Source organism: Cheilinus undulatus, linkage group 10 (assembly GCF_018320785.1).
Source record: "Cheilinus undulatus linkage group 10, ASM1832078v1, whole genome shotgun sequence".
NCBI classification, from domain to species: domain Eukaryota; kingdom Metazoa; phylum Chordata; class Actinopteri; order Labriformes; family Labridae; genus Cheilinus; species Cheilinus undulatus.
Genome location: NC_054874.1, coordinates 9367084 through 9382532, shown reverse-complemented (window position 1 = coordinate 9382532; position 15449 = coordinate 9367084). Strand labels below are relative to the sequence as shown.

Sequence of the window (15449 nt, the reverse complement as noted above, 5' to 3'; positions counted from 1 at the left end):
CTAATCATCCTCGAGTCCGAGCTGCCGGATAAATCCTCTCTCCTCCACCATGACTGATTAGAACTCTCCAGTACAAAATGGCTGCAGCCCGTCAGCCGAGGCGGGGCCTTCCACGGCGGCTATGGACGAGGACATTCAGCCGCACATCTTCAAAGACTTCTGAGATCCTGGGCACCGGGATTAAAAGTTAATCTACGGAGATATTTCTCCAGCGGCGACAGTGGTGAGTAATTGCTGCACAATCCATTCAAGATCAGCCCGGCTGAGTCTTATTACTCATAATTATGGGAGCAATTAGGCATTTGCAATTAAAATCCGAGAAGTGTCCGTTTGATTTGACCCTTCCACCATATTCTCTGTGGTCTTTTTTGACACTCCCTCCGTGTTAATGTGATTGGCCTTTCAGCTTCACTAACTCTTTTTAACAAGATGTAGCAGTGCTGTTGCAGGATCGTGTGCGAGCTTGGATGAAGGGAAGGAGACAAGAGACGGGAATGGGAAGGAGAGACAGCTGAGGTGTATTAAAGCTGTCAGGATGTGGCGGTCAATATTTGAACAATGAGCGGGGATTTGTTTGAGCGAGGGAAAGGAAGGAGGTAAAGGAAAAAGCAGCAGGAGGCCCTCATGAATAGGCTGACTGTGTGTATGTTTATGTATGAATACTTGGGCCTCATTTCAATCTGACAAGAGTATCTGTTCAGGCGTGGATCTCTGTGTGCAAATTTAGCTGCCAGGGACTGCTGACGGTGAGGATGTGCTCTCTGTGTGTGGTCGCAGGTGTCTGAGAGAAGAGGGAAAAAGGAGAAGAGGAGGAGGGAGTTGAGTAGGTCAGGGGAAGAAGTGTGCTCAAGGAAGCGTGGCAACATGGAGATAAAGGACAGAGGCACAGGACAAGGCCTTGGGGCAGGAGGTGGGATTAATTGCCCCTGGCACTCAAGGCCATTCAATAAATTGCCCCGGGCGGTCTGCACAGGAGGAGTAGGGCAGCGATACGGTGACGAAGGTGTTACAGTGCAGAGAGGCTGATGGGAGACGAGGTTAATTAAACTCTTCAGTGTGAAACACTCTCATTCATTACCTTCATTACCTTGTTCATTTAATCTGCTCCGCTGTTGGCATTTTATCACATTCAGCCCCTTTGTCACGTCATACAGCTGATTAGGTTTCATGTTGAACCTTCGGCTGCAGAGGGAGAGAGCGAGAGGCTGAACAGCAGGTCAGCCACACGCGGCAAACAGCTCCAAATAAATTGAGTTCACGCTGGACATGCATTTTACTTGATTTTCCACCCTGGAATCAGTGGATTAGTCTTAAAAGTGGAAAATGAAAACGATTTTCACCCCTCGGTCTCCAGTGAACTGTGCTGAGGCCGACACACAGCCCGCATTAAAGAGCAGAGGAGTGTGCTCAAACGGGCATGAGTGCAGAACTGACAGAGCGAACCGAATTCAGAGACGAGTCTTTATAACAAACAAAACAAGCTCAAACTTCTCAGCTGAGGTTTTTTTTTTTCCTCTGTTTGGATCTCTGCTTAAAAATAGACACAGCAGCCTTCACTTTCTTTGTAACACAAGGAGAAGAATTTGCTGTTTGAGGGCATGTTGAAAAGCAAGCAGGCAGGCAGGCAAGAGAAGGTGGAACAAAACGGATTGCATCACGACAAAACATCCCATTTTCAACTCCATTAGGTCTCCCTCACAGTCCTGACAGTGTTGTGCTTTTTGCCACTTCACATGATTAATCACGTGTGGAGGCTGCAGCAGAAACACAGACAGGAGTCTGAACTGCAGGCGGCTGAAGCTCCACGCTGGAGATGACCGAACAATCACAAGAAACGCTTGCACGCCGAGGAGAGGAGGTGCACACAAAGAAAGAGAAGAGGTCGACCTGGAACAAAGTCAGACAGCGACGGCAGCCAGTGATAGTGATGTTTGAACAAAGCTCGGGTTGTGTTTGTGGAGCATTCAGAACAGCGAATTTGGCACAGTAAAGGTGCTATTTTCAGGGGGAACTCCTACGATTTAACACATCAAAGTCTGTTTACAGGTGCTGTGAAGGAAAACTGCATGCAAGACAAAGAAACAATTTGGCAAGTGTGTGTATGCTTAAACTGTTACACACACAGCCAGTGGTAGAGTCTATACGGAGACTTCTTGGATATTATCAGTCATTTTCTCTCATGGAATAAGAAAAAAGGACGTGATGGAGGACTGATCCTCAAAATTTGTTTTAAAAAGCGATGAACAATATGAGAAACTAAGATTCACAACCTACATATATTGCATTTTCTCATTAACTTCCTGTTGGTGCTCTGGCCTCAAAAGATGTCACTTGAATCAGCATCAATCGAGGCTGAGGTTTAAAAGTGCAGGCATTAAAAATCTAGTCTTGTGAAGTCAAAGAAAGGACTGAGCTCATTAGATCTCTGCAGCCGCTTCATGTCTGCTTCAGACGATTGGCTCAACAGTACCTGACCTTTAACTAAATGTTGTATCTTTAGCCAGATCATTTGAAATAAAGCCTTTGTTGATTTTTTGGTTTCATTATTCTTCCATGTAAATGCATTAAATTTCAGGCTGTCAAATATTCAAAATTTCTAATCCTGATTAATCTTAGAATTTTAGTAGTTAATTGTGATTAATCAACCCCTTTTTAAATTCCACTCTTTTGCATTAGAAACAGTTAAAATTGGTTTGGATTTTTGATCTATCTTACACTAAGACTAACCTCCAATTTCCACATACAGCAAACGTGCCGCGAACTGCTGACAAATCGTACTGCAGAGCACATCGCTCCCTCTCTAGTAGAGCAGTTCCACAGCCGGTTCTCCAGACCGGCATCAGCACGTGCCTGGACCGACACTTCGCTCCGCTTTGTTCGCGATACGCTGCCAAACCGTGTCAATACCCGTTGATCAGAAAGCTCCAGAAGAGGAAGTCACAAGAATATCCGGTTCTTTCAAAATACAACACAATGCATGGACTCACTACATCAACATTACGTCTCATCCTGCAGCGAGAACAAAGGGTCACTGAGAAGTCAGTGGGTCACAGAGCTAAAACAGCGCCATTGATGTGGAAAATTAACTTTTGAGGACATTTAGCCAAATAATTTTACATAAAACTACAGATCCTTTAAGCAAACATTAACCTTTTAACTTCCTAATGAACTCATCCAATGGCAGAAGCAATAATATCATAGACTTATACTGGAAAGGACGACAATTTAACCCCAAAAGGTAAAATCGTCTGCTGTTGACATACTATTCCTGCGTGAACTTGCAGTTCTCCTGTGATCTCTTCCTGCTGATCAGGGCTGCGCGCCGTGGCGCAGCGCTCTAGACTCGCTCCCAGTGGGCAAGGTTGCTTGTCTTCAGTCGGACCAAACCCGTGGTGCTTCAGTGCGCGGCGCAGTTGTCCTATGTGAAAATTGTGGGTAACTTTTGACCTGCTTTTATTTTGAAAGAAAATATGGAACTTTGTCTAGATTGAAAATTTACAGATGAACTTAACTGCACAAAAAGGAATAGATAGATTGTAATAGATTGAAAAGGAAAAAGGAGAACAGTAAAAAGATAAGTGTTTGATAAAATACAACGCAGATGACTTCTGACTTGTCTGTTGAGCTGTCTGAGTTTTTTAAGGTAAAAGCAGGAGTGGAAGTAACTTACCGTATTTACTGAAATTGCTGTAATTGAGTCTTTTTTGGCTGACAGCAGCTTTTCCCAATTATCGCCTCCCAGCTCCCCCGAGAGGGGTGTATCTGCAGGCTCACAGGCAGCAGTTTGATGACTGCAGATTCAGGACTGTAGATCTAGGACCCTGCCTGCACACATGCCGTTGTTTCTGGGTGTAGGAGCCATTATTAGAGGCCATAAGGCCATTATTAGAGGCCTTAAGATCTCTCCTGAAGGTGTCACCATTGGGAACAGGTAAATCACTTTTAGGTAGGAACCTTCATTGAGGTGTAAAGTGTTGCTAGACTGAGCACATACAGTTTTTTTTACCGCCATGCCAGGAAACACTTAGTGATAATTGTGAATCTTTGAATGGGAGTTGATGGATTTACTGGAATCTTGCATGTAAAGAGCATCACAGACCATTGTTGGATGACAAATAAATCTTCCGTTAAAGTGTTATTCCACAATATGCTCAGGTTCTATGCCATAGTGAGCGCGTAAGTAAGTGAATTAGTCCGTCTACGTAGCGCTCAATGGCTTTAAGTTTAGCCTTAGCTGCTATAATGGGCATTCTTTTAAATACAGATTGCTAGCTACTGCTATTATTCAAAAATTCAAAAAAGTTAGTAGAATGAAAACTTGTTGAACTAAAAAAAAGTTTAATTAAATAACTACGGAATTATCGCGTCTCTTCCCTAAAAAGATTATTTAGCCTGTACTTAGCAAGATGTCATAATATTAGTGGAAAAAATATGGCTTAGCTATGACTAAGCACGCACAAAGCAGTTATATAAAAGAGAAAACACAAATAACATTAAAAAAAAAAACAAGTTTAAGTGAACTTTAGACTTCTGCCCATCAAAGTTGTGCCAACTCAAGCTCAAACTGCTGCCTGCGAGCGTGCAGATATGTACTACTGGCTCCCTCAGCCAATCACATCTTTTTCTCTCAGCACAGTGGTGTATTTAAATATGATGTACTTCTCACTAATCCCTGCTTGATTTAATGCTGATGCACCACACTGCTGCTGCTGGCAAAGCTTAACTTCCTCCACCCCAGCCTCCTCCTTCATAAAGCTTCATAAAACATAAAGCTTTTGAAGCCTCTTGCTACTATGAATTAATTGGTTTTGAACTCATTTTATTGTATTCAAAGCAACGTGATTACTGTATCCATCCATGTGGGGGTTTCTAGCCATAAGCTCCATGGAAAGTCAAAGCATGCTTGACTAACCCAGGGAGCATCTTTTGAGCAGAGCCTTCTCCACCAAGTAAAACTGTAGACCCATTTTGCAATAAAATGGTAAAATGCATGACGGAAGTCTTCCTGACTAAACTGTACTTTTACTTGAGTGCAATAGTCTTTTACTTTTCCACCTCTGTAGCACATAGAGAGAATAATTCCACATCACATCCCAAAACAGCTGTTTGGACACAGCAAAAACTGAAGTGTTGATATCTCTGTGTTAAACATTTCAGAGTTGATTTTAACTCCCAGAGTGTATTTTTAACTCCAGTCTGAGTGAAATGGTCTTTAGTGTTGGAGTAATTTGACAGTGTTGATCCACTAGTGTTGGTTCCACTCAGTAAAGAGTCAATTATCAATTAATCTCAGCTCATCCCACTGCCAGTTCAAATCTGGGGAGTGTAATAACAGATCATGTCCTTGGGCAGAGTGTTTTGGTGTGTTTTATGTGTGTTTAGTTGTGTTTATATGTTGTCTGTTCTTCAGTCATCCCTGCTGGGGTTCTTTTGCTCATGTTTCTGCTGGATTGTTTTTGATATGAGACACATTTACACTATGAATGAAGTTATCCACTGGGTCACAGTAACTTTAGGCATTGCTAAATTATGCACAGTGAATATTCTTCACTAGTATGCATTACCTTGCTCTGAGGTTGACTCTCTGTTTTGTTCTAGCCAGAGGAGACTTGCCTTGTAACTGGTTTTCAAGAGTTTCAGCAGCTCTGTCATACTGTAAAATATTTAACACTTTCAAAAGTGTAGGCCAACTATATGTGTAGTGTGGACCAATATTAACACTTTAAAATGGATAAATTTAGCTCTATATGAGTTTAATCAACACTGTCTGGTTGGAGATCTATTCACATGTTCCTGCCTGTCTGGAAAGATCATTAAATTAACCGTACAACGATACAGTAGCTACTCAGTAATAAAGTACACCTTTTATACTTTTTCTAGAGTAGATTTACAGATTTATAGTTAGATTTTAACCAGAATAACTGTACTTTTACTTGGGTAAAATAATCGGGACCTTTTCCCCCTCTGGTAAAATGAGACATTAAGGAGCAGTGCTGGACTAATTTACATTACTGTGGCTGCAGGAAGATACTGCAGCAGTTTAACCCGAGGGAAAATAAAGCCAGCAATAAATTTGGGGAAAAAAAACGTATGAACTAATTATGCATCTTAATTAATTGTGATTAATGCAATAATGCTGACAGTCCTCATGAATATGTTTTACTGCTTTTGTGCCCTTTTGATTAATTCAGTCTTTGGATTCTTGCTGTCTGAAAGCAATTTGAATATCTAGAAGTATCTGGAAAATCCTTAAGAGAGTTTTCTGACAGATAATTTCTGTGGCTTACCTTTAATTTGACAGGAACACTAGAGAGAGAGAGAGAACTCAGGGAGAGAATTGGGGATGATCTGCACCAAATGGTTGAAAGTTGAGAGACTTCTCAGTAACCGGATGGGGAATAAATTAAAATATTTGAACAGAGCTGTAAAAAAACAAAAAAAAAAAAAACAAAAAAAAAAAAAGGGTTTTGTTTCAAAAGGCATAAATTCCTCTAGACCTGTCCACTGAGCTGTCTGAGTTTTTCCAAAATTGAAATGAGACAATCATCTTTTCTATCCTTGTGGGAGCAGGAAGACTATGCCGTGAGTAGCATCCAGCTGCTGCCTGCTACAGTGGCCCAATTACTTTGCACCTAAAAGAACAGAATAAAGAGATTAAGAAGTGTTTTAATTTTGTAACTTTGCATTGCATTAACTAAACAGATGCCTCCAACATTAGGGGCTCTGTCCACTCACCAGAGATGTGAATCTCAGAATCCCATGATTCAATTCCAATTCTGGGGGTTTAGATTTGTTCAGAAGGGATTTTCAATTCAAACTGATATTTTTTATAAAGAGGTGCTAGTTTCAGCATCTGCTGTGCAAAAAAGAGCAGTGAATTATTATTTGACACCAAAAAACTTGATAAAATGTGTTCAATATAATGCATTTTTACCCTTCTTATAGTATTTTTATCAGCTGATTACAATAATGTAAAATACACAGAGGAGGAGCTACAACAAAGATAACATTTTGTGCCTAAATTGCAAAATGATATAATATGATAAAAATACTAAAGCTTAGGCAAGAGAAAAGATTTATCAGAACCTACCAAGGGGGAAAAGAGATCATATAATGATCATCATAAAGCTAACTCCTTCACTGCTGATGTTGCTGAGAGAAGGCAGGTTTTACAGGTTAAATAGTGACCGTGTTAACTTGTGACCTTCAGCTGAAAGTGTCACAGTTACAACCCTGTTGATACATTGAACATTTTCCATTGTCTAAAATGTGTTAAGAGGATAAGAATTAAAAAAAAAAAAATAAAGAGCTCTTTAATATTTGAAAATCTGTTGTTGCTACAACCACAGACACATTCAGCGGAAAGTCACCAGATAACATGGTCACTTGTTAAACCTTAACATCAGTTTTTAGGATACACAATGTCAAATTTTTGCTGATATTTCAAAAATTATTTCAGCCAATATCTATATCAATACTAATAACACTTTTTTGTATTGTATAAAAACCAGAAGTGTCTCCAGCGCAAAGAGAGGCTGAGTCAAGCACAGCTGAGAGAGGAGTGGAAAAGTAGACAGTCTGGTAGTTACACTGAAAATGTTCAGGGCTCTTGATGGGCCTCCTTGAGTGTGTGGCACCTTAGGCAACCACCTGTACCTCATGGTACACTTATACATTTTGTCAATAGTGACGGTGGATATAGGATTTTATAGGCCAGGGTCAGGCTTCCTCTCACCAAGAGGTTGCAGAATCCACAGTGAGTATTAAAACTTTTCTTTAAAACAGGGCATGCTGAATAACTCACAGCTCCACAGACAGTGTAGGCAGCATGTCAGTATGTTGGACACAGCAATGTACATTAAACACCAACACTTAGAGCTGGTGATGTTTGTTGTAGCTTCCATGTGTAGCAGATGAATACATACATGTTATACATAACTCTCATGGATGGGCAGTGAGATCAATACGATACACAACAGCCCAAAGCGTTCGGTATGTGTAATGGTAGCAGCTTATCTAAAAACCCAACAGCTGATGGAATAAATGACCTCAGGTATCTGTTAGATCTGGCCCTCCTTAGACTTCTACCCCCCTGAAGGTTCTGAGGGTCTTCCAGGATAACCTTTGCCCTCCAAGTGGCCTTCACTTTAAAAACACTGTCAAGACTATTCAAGTCAATGCCGACAATCTTTCTGCAAAATGTAACCACTAGGCCACTGGTCATCAACTACATTTGTACAAGGGCCCGTTTTTATTTGGAAAACAAAGAATGGGCTGAACTCCCCAAAAACTACATTTAAATATATTACTGCCCAATTAACAGATTATTGTTTAATTATTTTTCCACTTCGAAAATGTAAATAATATTTTGCCTTTGGCTGTGAGATCAGTGCTAATGGCCTTAAATGCAGCTGCCACTAGTGGCGATTGGGATATTTTGGCTATAGGTATTCCTCAGGCTTGCATGTTGTCCTCACTGGGTTTGATGCTAAAATGCTGTGTTGTGATTGGTGGGGAAAACCAGTCTATTGTGGTGGTTCTCTGACAGGAAACATGGTACCCTGAAAGTGCCTAAAGTGGAAGTTGACATGGAAAACAACCACTTAAATCAAGTACGATTTCAAGAGTATGTCTTTCTTATGCATCATATTCACTAATAATGACTGACTGGTGAATTTCTGTAAAATGGATCAAACATCAAGCCAACATTAAATGACTTTTGGGATTTTTTGAAATACCATACCCTGAATACCACAACATATTAATCCTCTGCACATTTATTGAGTTTAAAAATCTTCTGGGGGCTGGATGGGAAGCTGTGGTGGGCCTAATGTGGCCCCCGGGCCACCAGTTGATGATCACTGCACTAGGCCATCTGCGCCCCATGCCAACAGACTCTTAAGGAAGCGTTCACAATCCCACCTCTCAACTTCAGCACAGCTACAGCACCTCTTTGCACATATTGTAACATTCAAAGTGCAACCATACCATAGACTTGTTGCCAAGGTATTAGTGTATCGTCAGATTTTGATACCACTACATCCCTACTGGTTACTGTGGAAACCGGTAGAATTTTTCATAAACTGTCACCATTATTTGTTCCCTTTTGTGGTACTGTAGAAACAACATACTAGACGCAAAAATCCAAGAAGGTGGAATCCATGGAGGGGTGTGTATAAAAGGCTAATACTAAACTAACAATGTTATATATTCAGGTGACCTACTTGAAGATTTTGTGATTATTTTTACCTCTAAATGCGACTTGGCTAAATATCCCACACTGCACCTTTAACGGAAACAAACTTTATAGACGCTAATGTCTGATCCAACTGGATCAAGGAAGACAAATGTTTGGGATAAAAAGGCATGTTATCTTTTGTTCTCCTAATATTGATCTTTCTTTTTGAACCATCCATCATGACTTGACACGATACAGAGTTCAGCGCTAAATCAGCTGAGAACTTTTATAATTTATGCTTCTCACTCTGTTCAGAGCCCAAGCCTAGACGAGAAAGGTGAGAGGATCCTCCTGTTTTTAGAGGTCAGCCTTTGGTCTGATGACAAGAATCGCTTACTTTTGAGGTCTTTAGCATTCTTGGACGCTCTCTTAAATCCCTCGTGCCCTTCCAAACTTCCCCCAATCATGTCTGAAGCGAAAAGTGATGACTGCACAGTAGTGTGGACAGGCTGCCCGCCTGACTGCCCCTCGCCCTCCTCTGCTATCCTCACTGTTTGCCCTGTCCATTTCTTTAGCCTCGCTCATCCCATCCCTCTCTCTCTCTATCCTCTCTGAAAGTGAGCCAGTGTGCAGAATGACCTTCAACCACACCCACAGGGAACAAAAAAACAGACGAATAGTAGCAGGATGGAGGAGAGGATGGGGTAAACAAGAGGAAAGGGGCGACAGAAAGGCAATGGAAAGAGAGAAGAAGAAGCCGGAGGAGGTGGAGAAGAACAAAAGGGAGGAAAAAAAAAACCTCATGCTGAATTGAGGAAAAATCTCTTCTCTTGGAAGCCAGCAGAGCGCAGAGCTGGATCTGACAAGAAAGATGACTCTCCATCCCCTTTCTCACTAGTCTGATTAAAGCTCTCGCTCTAAACCGAAGCCGGCACTCTGAAAGCCACAGAAACAGGCAGAAGAGGTCTTTAGTCTTTCGTAAAGGTGCAGGGGGAAGGTTTTCAAATACACTAGAAGGAGCAGCAAGGACAAGGTGATAGTGTAGGAATGCCTTCAAACAAATCACTTCTGCAGCTCACAAAGAAAACTTAATTAAATTCAGAACAGTTTTCTTTTCTTTGAGATATGCACAGAAATTCCCAATCCCTCTGTTTAAATGCAGTAAGCCAGCTGTAATGAGTTAATCTACAACAGAGGGATGATTTCCCTGTGTGACTAAGGCGGTAAGGAGACAGAAGGAGGACTAATTAAACTTGTAACATCTGCCTTCTGAGCTCCAAATGAGTCTACTGGCTAACAAAAGCATCTCTCTCCCCATTTCCTCCCCTTTATTATTTCAAGTCAGGAAGGGTAAATAAGGTGTCTGCACGCTCAACAAACAATGCAAATAATCTTCTGCAAGTGGCATCATCATGGTAACCAATGAGTACACTGTAACTGGGTGCTTTCAAGTATTCAGAACATCTAGCAGTGAAAAAACTTCCACAAGCTGATGGAGGAGGAGAAAGTGAGGCGGGTGGGAGGTCTGGTGTGGAGCACGTAGCATGCTTACAAATGAACACACAGCCACGACCCAACTCGGACAGCGTGAGTGAGTTCCCCCCTCTCTCTCTCTCTCTCTCTCTCTCTCCCTCTCTTGGTGATGAGCCATCTTCTCGGTTGGATGTGTCTGCGGTTGTCGTCGCCGCTGCTCCACTTCTGAGCGACTTCCCCCGGCTGCTCCTCACAGCCGGAGCCCGAGAGAGCGAGCATCGGAGCGGGCAGCGAGCAGCAGCAGCAGCAGCCCCCCCTCCTCCTCCTCCTCTCTTCCGCTCTGCTCCGAGAAAAAACAAACCGACACTGCAGGAGGTGACAGATCCAGATTCAGATCCAGCCTCTGCAACAAGCAGAGAAAAAAAAAAGAAGGAGAAGGGGAGAAGAAACAGCAGCCACGCCAGATCTGCACGGAAGATCTTAATAAGTAGGAGCTGTGTTTTTATGTCCCTACAAACTCGAGTCTGATTGGCGTGGCAGCGCCGATCACTTTCCGCCTTCTGCTGGAGCCTTGCTTGTGTATAAACACCCGGACCGTAAGAGGAAGACTTTATCACCGAGCCCGGCTCATCAACGACAATAAAAGACTTTATTGGCCTCCGACAGCGCTTCTTACTTGGAGGAGGAAGAAAAAAGCACATTAGTTGCTGTAAATCAAGCCAGGAGGATCGAGCCAGAGTGCAAGACGAATGGTTTGGGTAACTAAAGCTTCACTTTATCGGCAGCCATGCACGGATAATCCCACTATACCTGCTGTTAATAGGGCAGTTATGAAACAGGTGTTGCAGAGAGAACGGTTTTATAGAAATTGGCGATGCCTGTGCCTGTAATGATAAGCATATTTTTAAGAAATGTGGAGGGAAAAATGCAAGAAGGAGCCTCTGTGGTTGGCAGGAAGGCAGGCAGCACGCGGGCTGCTTACCTGACAAATCAACAGATGTTTAAGTCATGTGGCTTTACGTCTGTGGAGGGGGATTCATCCGATTTATCCAGGGGAGCATTATCACTGTCTGCTGCTCTATTAATTAATTAGTGTGCACATAATGGCAGAGATGCTGTCCTGATGCCCTTGGAGCTCCTGTGGCAACCTGCAATAACTTGTGGAGGATTTTGTGGAGCTCCACGAGGGGTGTTTATGGAGATAAAGTGGATGCAGATTAAATTAATCCTGCTTTGCATGGATTTTGCTCCATCTGGAAATCAGTCAGCATTAAAACAATCCAAAAGGCATGCCAAAACCTGTTGTTTTAAGCCTTTTTTTCCCTAAAATAACTTGAAGATAGAGAATCGTGCAGTCCTGTCACACATGATGATCGTCAAGATACAAAGTGAAAAAAAAAAAAGATTCTCAGCCCAATGAAAAACAGGCAAATCTTTCACCTGCACACTATTACATGTCATTCCTCATGCCTCCAAGTGAAATGGGTTGCTTCACCTTGTCAAGAGTGGTGTCGCTCCCCGCACGAGGGTGTGATGAATTTGGTCATTATTGATGAGCAGAGTGGACACAGGGGCTGTCAGCCCGGCCCTTCACTCAGGACGGAATAAATTACACAGTGTTGACAGGGAGTCAAAACACAAACACAGGCTGACAGGGAGATTTCCAGGGTGAGAATTTAAGGCGCAGGTGGAATAACTTAAGAGGCTGCAACAGTGGTTGTAAACTTCATCTATCTCCCACCCTGCTTTCTCTGCAGATTCAGTTTGAAAGAAAAACCAAATTTAAATTCCAATATCCTCTCAATCTGCAGCCTGGTGAAATTCATTCAAGTCTGGGGGGGTGACAATCATATTGTAGTGTGTGGTGACACAAAAGGCTTCACAGACAATCAAATATTGCAAACGCTGACATGATCCAGGCCTGTCCTCCCACCATGCCTCCGAGCGGATTAATCAGTCAGGAGCGCTTCTTCCTCATCTCTTTGATTTATCGCTCTCAGAACAAACTCTAATGTCTGAGATATTTCAATACCCCCGCTGATGAATACATTCAGATTCACCCAGGCTGAGCTGGCTCATGAGATGCTCTTCTTCAAATAAGTGGGTGGAAGTCACTTTGTATCTGCATTTGAGTCTTTTCCTCTTCATCACTTTCACCCCTTCTCCCCCTGAGCTTATTTATGAACTATTACCATCATGCAGTAACACTTTATTAGGCATGTAGACAGCCAAGAGGCCTATTAATCTTTCACTTGCAGTCTTATGCTCATTCTGCTTCCCAACACACATACTTTGGCCAGTCTCAATCGCTTTCTTTTTTTTTTTTTTCTTACCCCGAGGAGTTTCTCAGCTTCTTCAATGATTCACAAAGCGACGGCTGAGCTCCTGTTAGTCTTACAGTGAGGAAAGTGATGTGTCTTCCATCGGCAGGATATCAATACGCACTTTCCACCGGTCGACTTTTCACAGGGGCCGCAATCATGCTGACAATCTCCCGCTCGATCATGCTCAAATGTTGCCATTACGACACATCTGAAGCGGTAATGATTTTATATTATAATGCCATCGATCCGGCTGAGGGGGCGACACCCTCCAAGTGGTGCTGAGCGGATAACAGACAGTTGGCTGGTCTGTGCTGCACTTCACAGCTAAATATGATAAAGGGACGTCGCTTTCGATTACACTGTAAAGCCAATGATCATTCCTCACGCTGTGTCAATACTGAGCTTTATGCTGCCCATGCTTGACTTAAGAGCTGCAAGAAAAGGAAAAGATACACCCACATATTCAGGCAAATTAACATTGCCTGAAAGCGCTCAGTCAGATTTACACACTGTGTACACAAAGACACGAGTCACACATCTCTGAACAAATAGCACATTATCAATATTCATCTGAAATGAGAGGGGAATGAGTGATGATTAAAGGCTGCAGCACAGTGTGAGAGTAAACATGGCAGACTATAGTGGCAAAGACAAGGCTGTGACGGGGCACCTAGCTGCGCCTCAATGCAATTAATTAATAATGAATAGGATGGGTAAAAGGAGAGCCGAAACAACAACAAACTGAGAAAACTAACAGCAGAGAACTTGGGGGAAAATCAGAGCAAGCTGCTGTTGGGACTGTAATGGAAAATGAAGACTGTTTTATTCAAAGAGCTGAGGCGAAATAAAAAAGAAAACAATTTAACAGGCTTCTCAGCTTGAGCAGTCAGGGTAGATGTTTCTCTGGCCAGAGATGAAGGGTGTTCACTGCTTACTGGGCAGCTAATGTCTTTAACCATAGCAACAAGCAGCCAACTATTTTACATTTAGTTTGTATTAAAGCTGAAAAAACAAGCCTTTCCTTCTGCTGGTTTGTCAGTTTCACCGTTGACAGATGGCAGCGAGAAATGTGATCTGAATTCTGTTGATGGAGAGGATTTATTTCACACTCTGTGTCTGTGTGTTTCAGGCATGGTGCCCACGCCCCAGGTGTGCGTATCAACCCTGGTCACGGTGAGCACTATGGCAGTGGTGGACCTCTACCTGCTAGAGCAGAGCATGCTGGGAGCCCGCGGGCTTCCAGGACCCGGCGTGTGGCAGTGCGCAGCGGTGTTGCTAGGAGATGTTGGCTTCCTGCTTGCGCTGCGCTTTGTGTCGGCTGGCGTGGTGTCTGAGGCGCGGTCTCCACGCCGCGGGTTTGCCAACGCCCTGTGGTTCCTGTTCCTGTCGCTGCTGCAGCTCAAGCTCTTCTTCGTGTGTCACAACTACAGGCAGGAGCGGCGGCCACCCGACCCGCTCGCCAGGAAGACGCTGACGCTGCTGCTGTCCATCTGCCTCCCCTCCTTGTTCCTCATCCTGACGGGGGCTGATCACATGACCCCACAGCGGAGGAAGCAGGAGGTGCGGAGCCGGCTCCTGTGGGTGGTGGTGGACCTCCTGGACGTGCTGGACCTACAGGCGGGGCTGTGGGAGGCACAAGGAGGAGCTGCAGCGGCTGGAGGAGTAGTGGAGCAGAAGCTGCCCATCTGGGTGGAGGGGCTGGTTTTCTTCTACTGCTACGCCCTCCTGCTGCTGCTGCCGTGTGTGGCCCTCACAGAGCTGGGGGGCACTGGCTTGCCAGGACAGAGAGGCCCCAGGAAGGAGGCTTTGTACCCTTGGCTCAGCCTGGTCACTATCAACATCTTTACTCTAGCCCTGAGGGGCACGGGGATGCTGTGGTACAGGGACCCTCGGGTGTCCACAGTGTTCTTGGGGAAGAACCTGTTGGCTTTGGCTGTGAAGCTGAGCTCAGCCTGGGAGAGACACAGGCAGGATCGTGGAGCTGCAGGGCCAGGGGCTGTGACTGGATCAGAACCAGGAGAGCCAACCCTGCCAAGCCAGAGCTCGGGGCAGGAAGAGGGTCCTGCTCAGGGGAAAGCTCCCCCTGCTCATTATCACACACTGTCTCGCACACAAAGTCACACTCTCTCCCACGTCAGCTTGGAGCCCACAGAGACCCCCTTAGGACCTTCTTTCATCTCCCATGAACTCTAGAGAGTCACTACGAACAAGCATGCATGCACAAAGACGGATGCCTACACTCTAAAAACTCAGAATGAAAAGTGGGTATCACATCCAAACAGATAACTGTGCTGAATTTCAGAACAGCAGGGATGGTTTAATGCAGAGCTGTGGAAATGCATTTGGCAAGCTTTGAGCACAATTTGTTGTGCTAAGAACAACTTGAAGTACATTGCTGTGAATTGCGAGAGTGTATTTTCAAATTGAACACTGTGAACACATCTATGAGTTCGTAAAGAATAGTACAGAAATGC

At 43.7% G+C, this 15449-nt stretch overlaps 2 protein-coding genes across 3 annotated transcripts in view; one reads left to right on the top strand and one right to left on the bottom strand.

Annotated features, from left to right (window-relative positions):
• The window catches only part of mrpl11 (mitochondrial ribosomal protein L11), an 84162-nt gene that overhangs the window by 32386 nt on the left and 36327 nt on the right, over positions 1-15449 (bottom strand). The window lies entirely within an intron of this gene.
• Positions 14107-15168, top strand: tmem265 (transmembrane protein 265). Its single transcript, XM_041797765.1, has one exon. The coding sequence runs from the start codon at positions 14107-14109 to the stop codon at positions 15166-15168; it is 1062 nt and encodes a 353-aa protein (XP_041653699.1).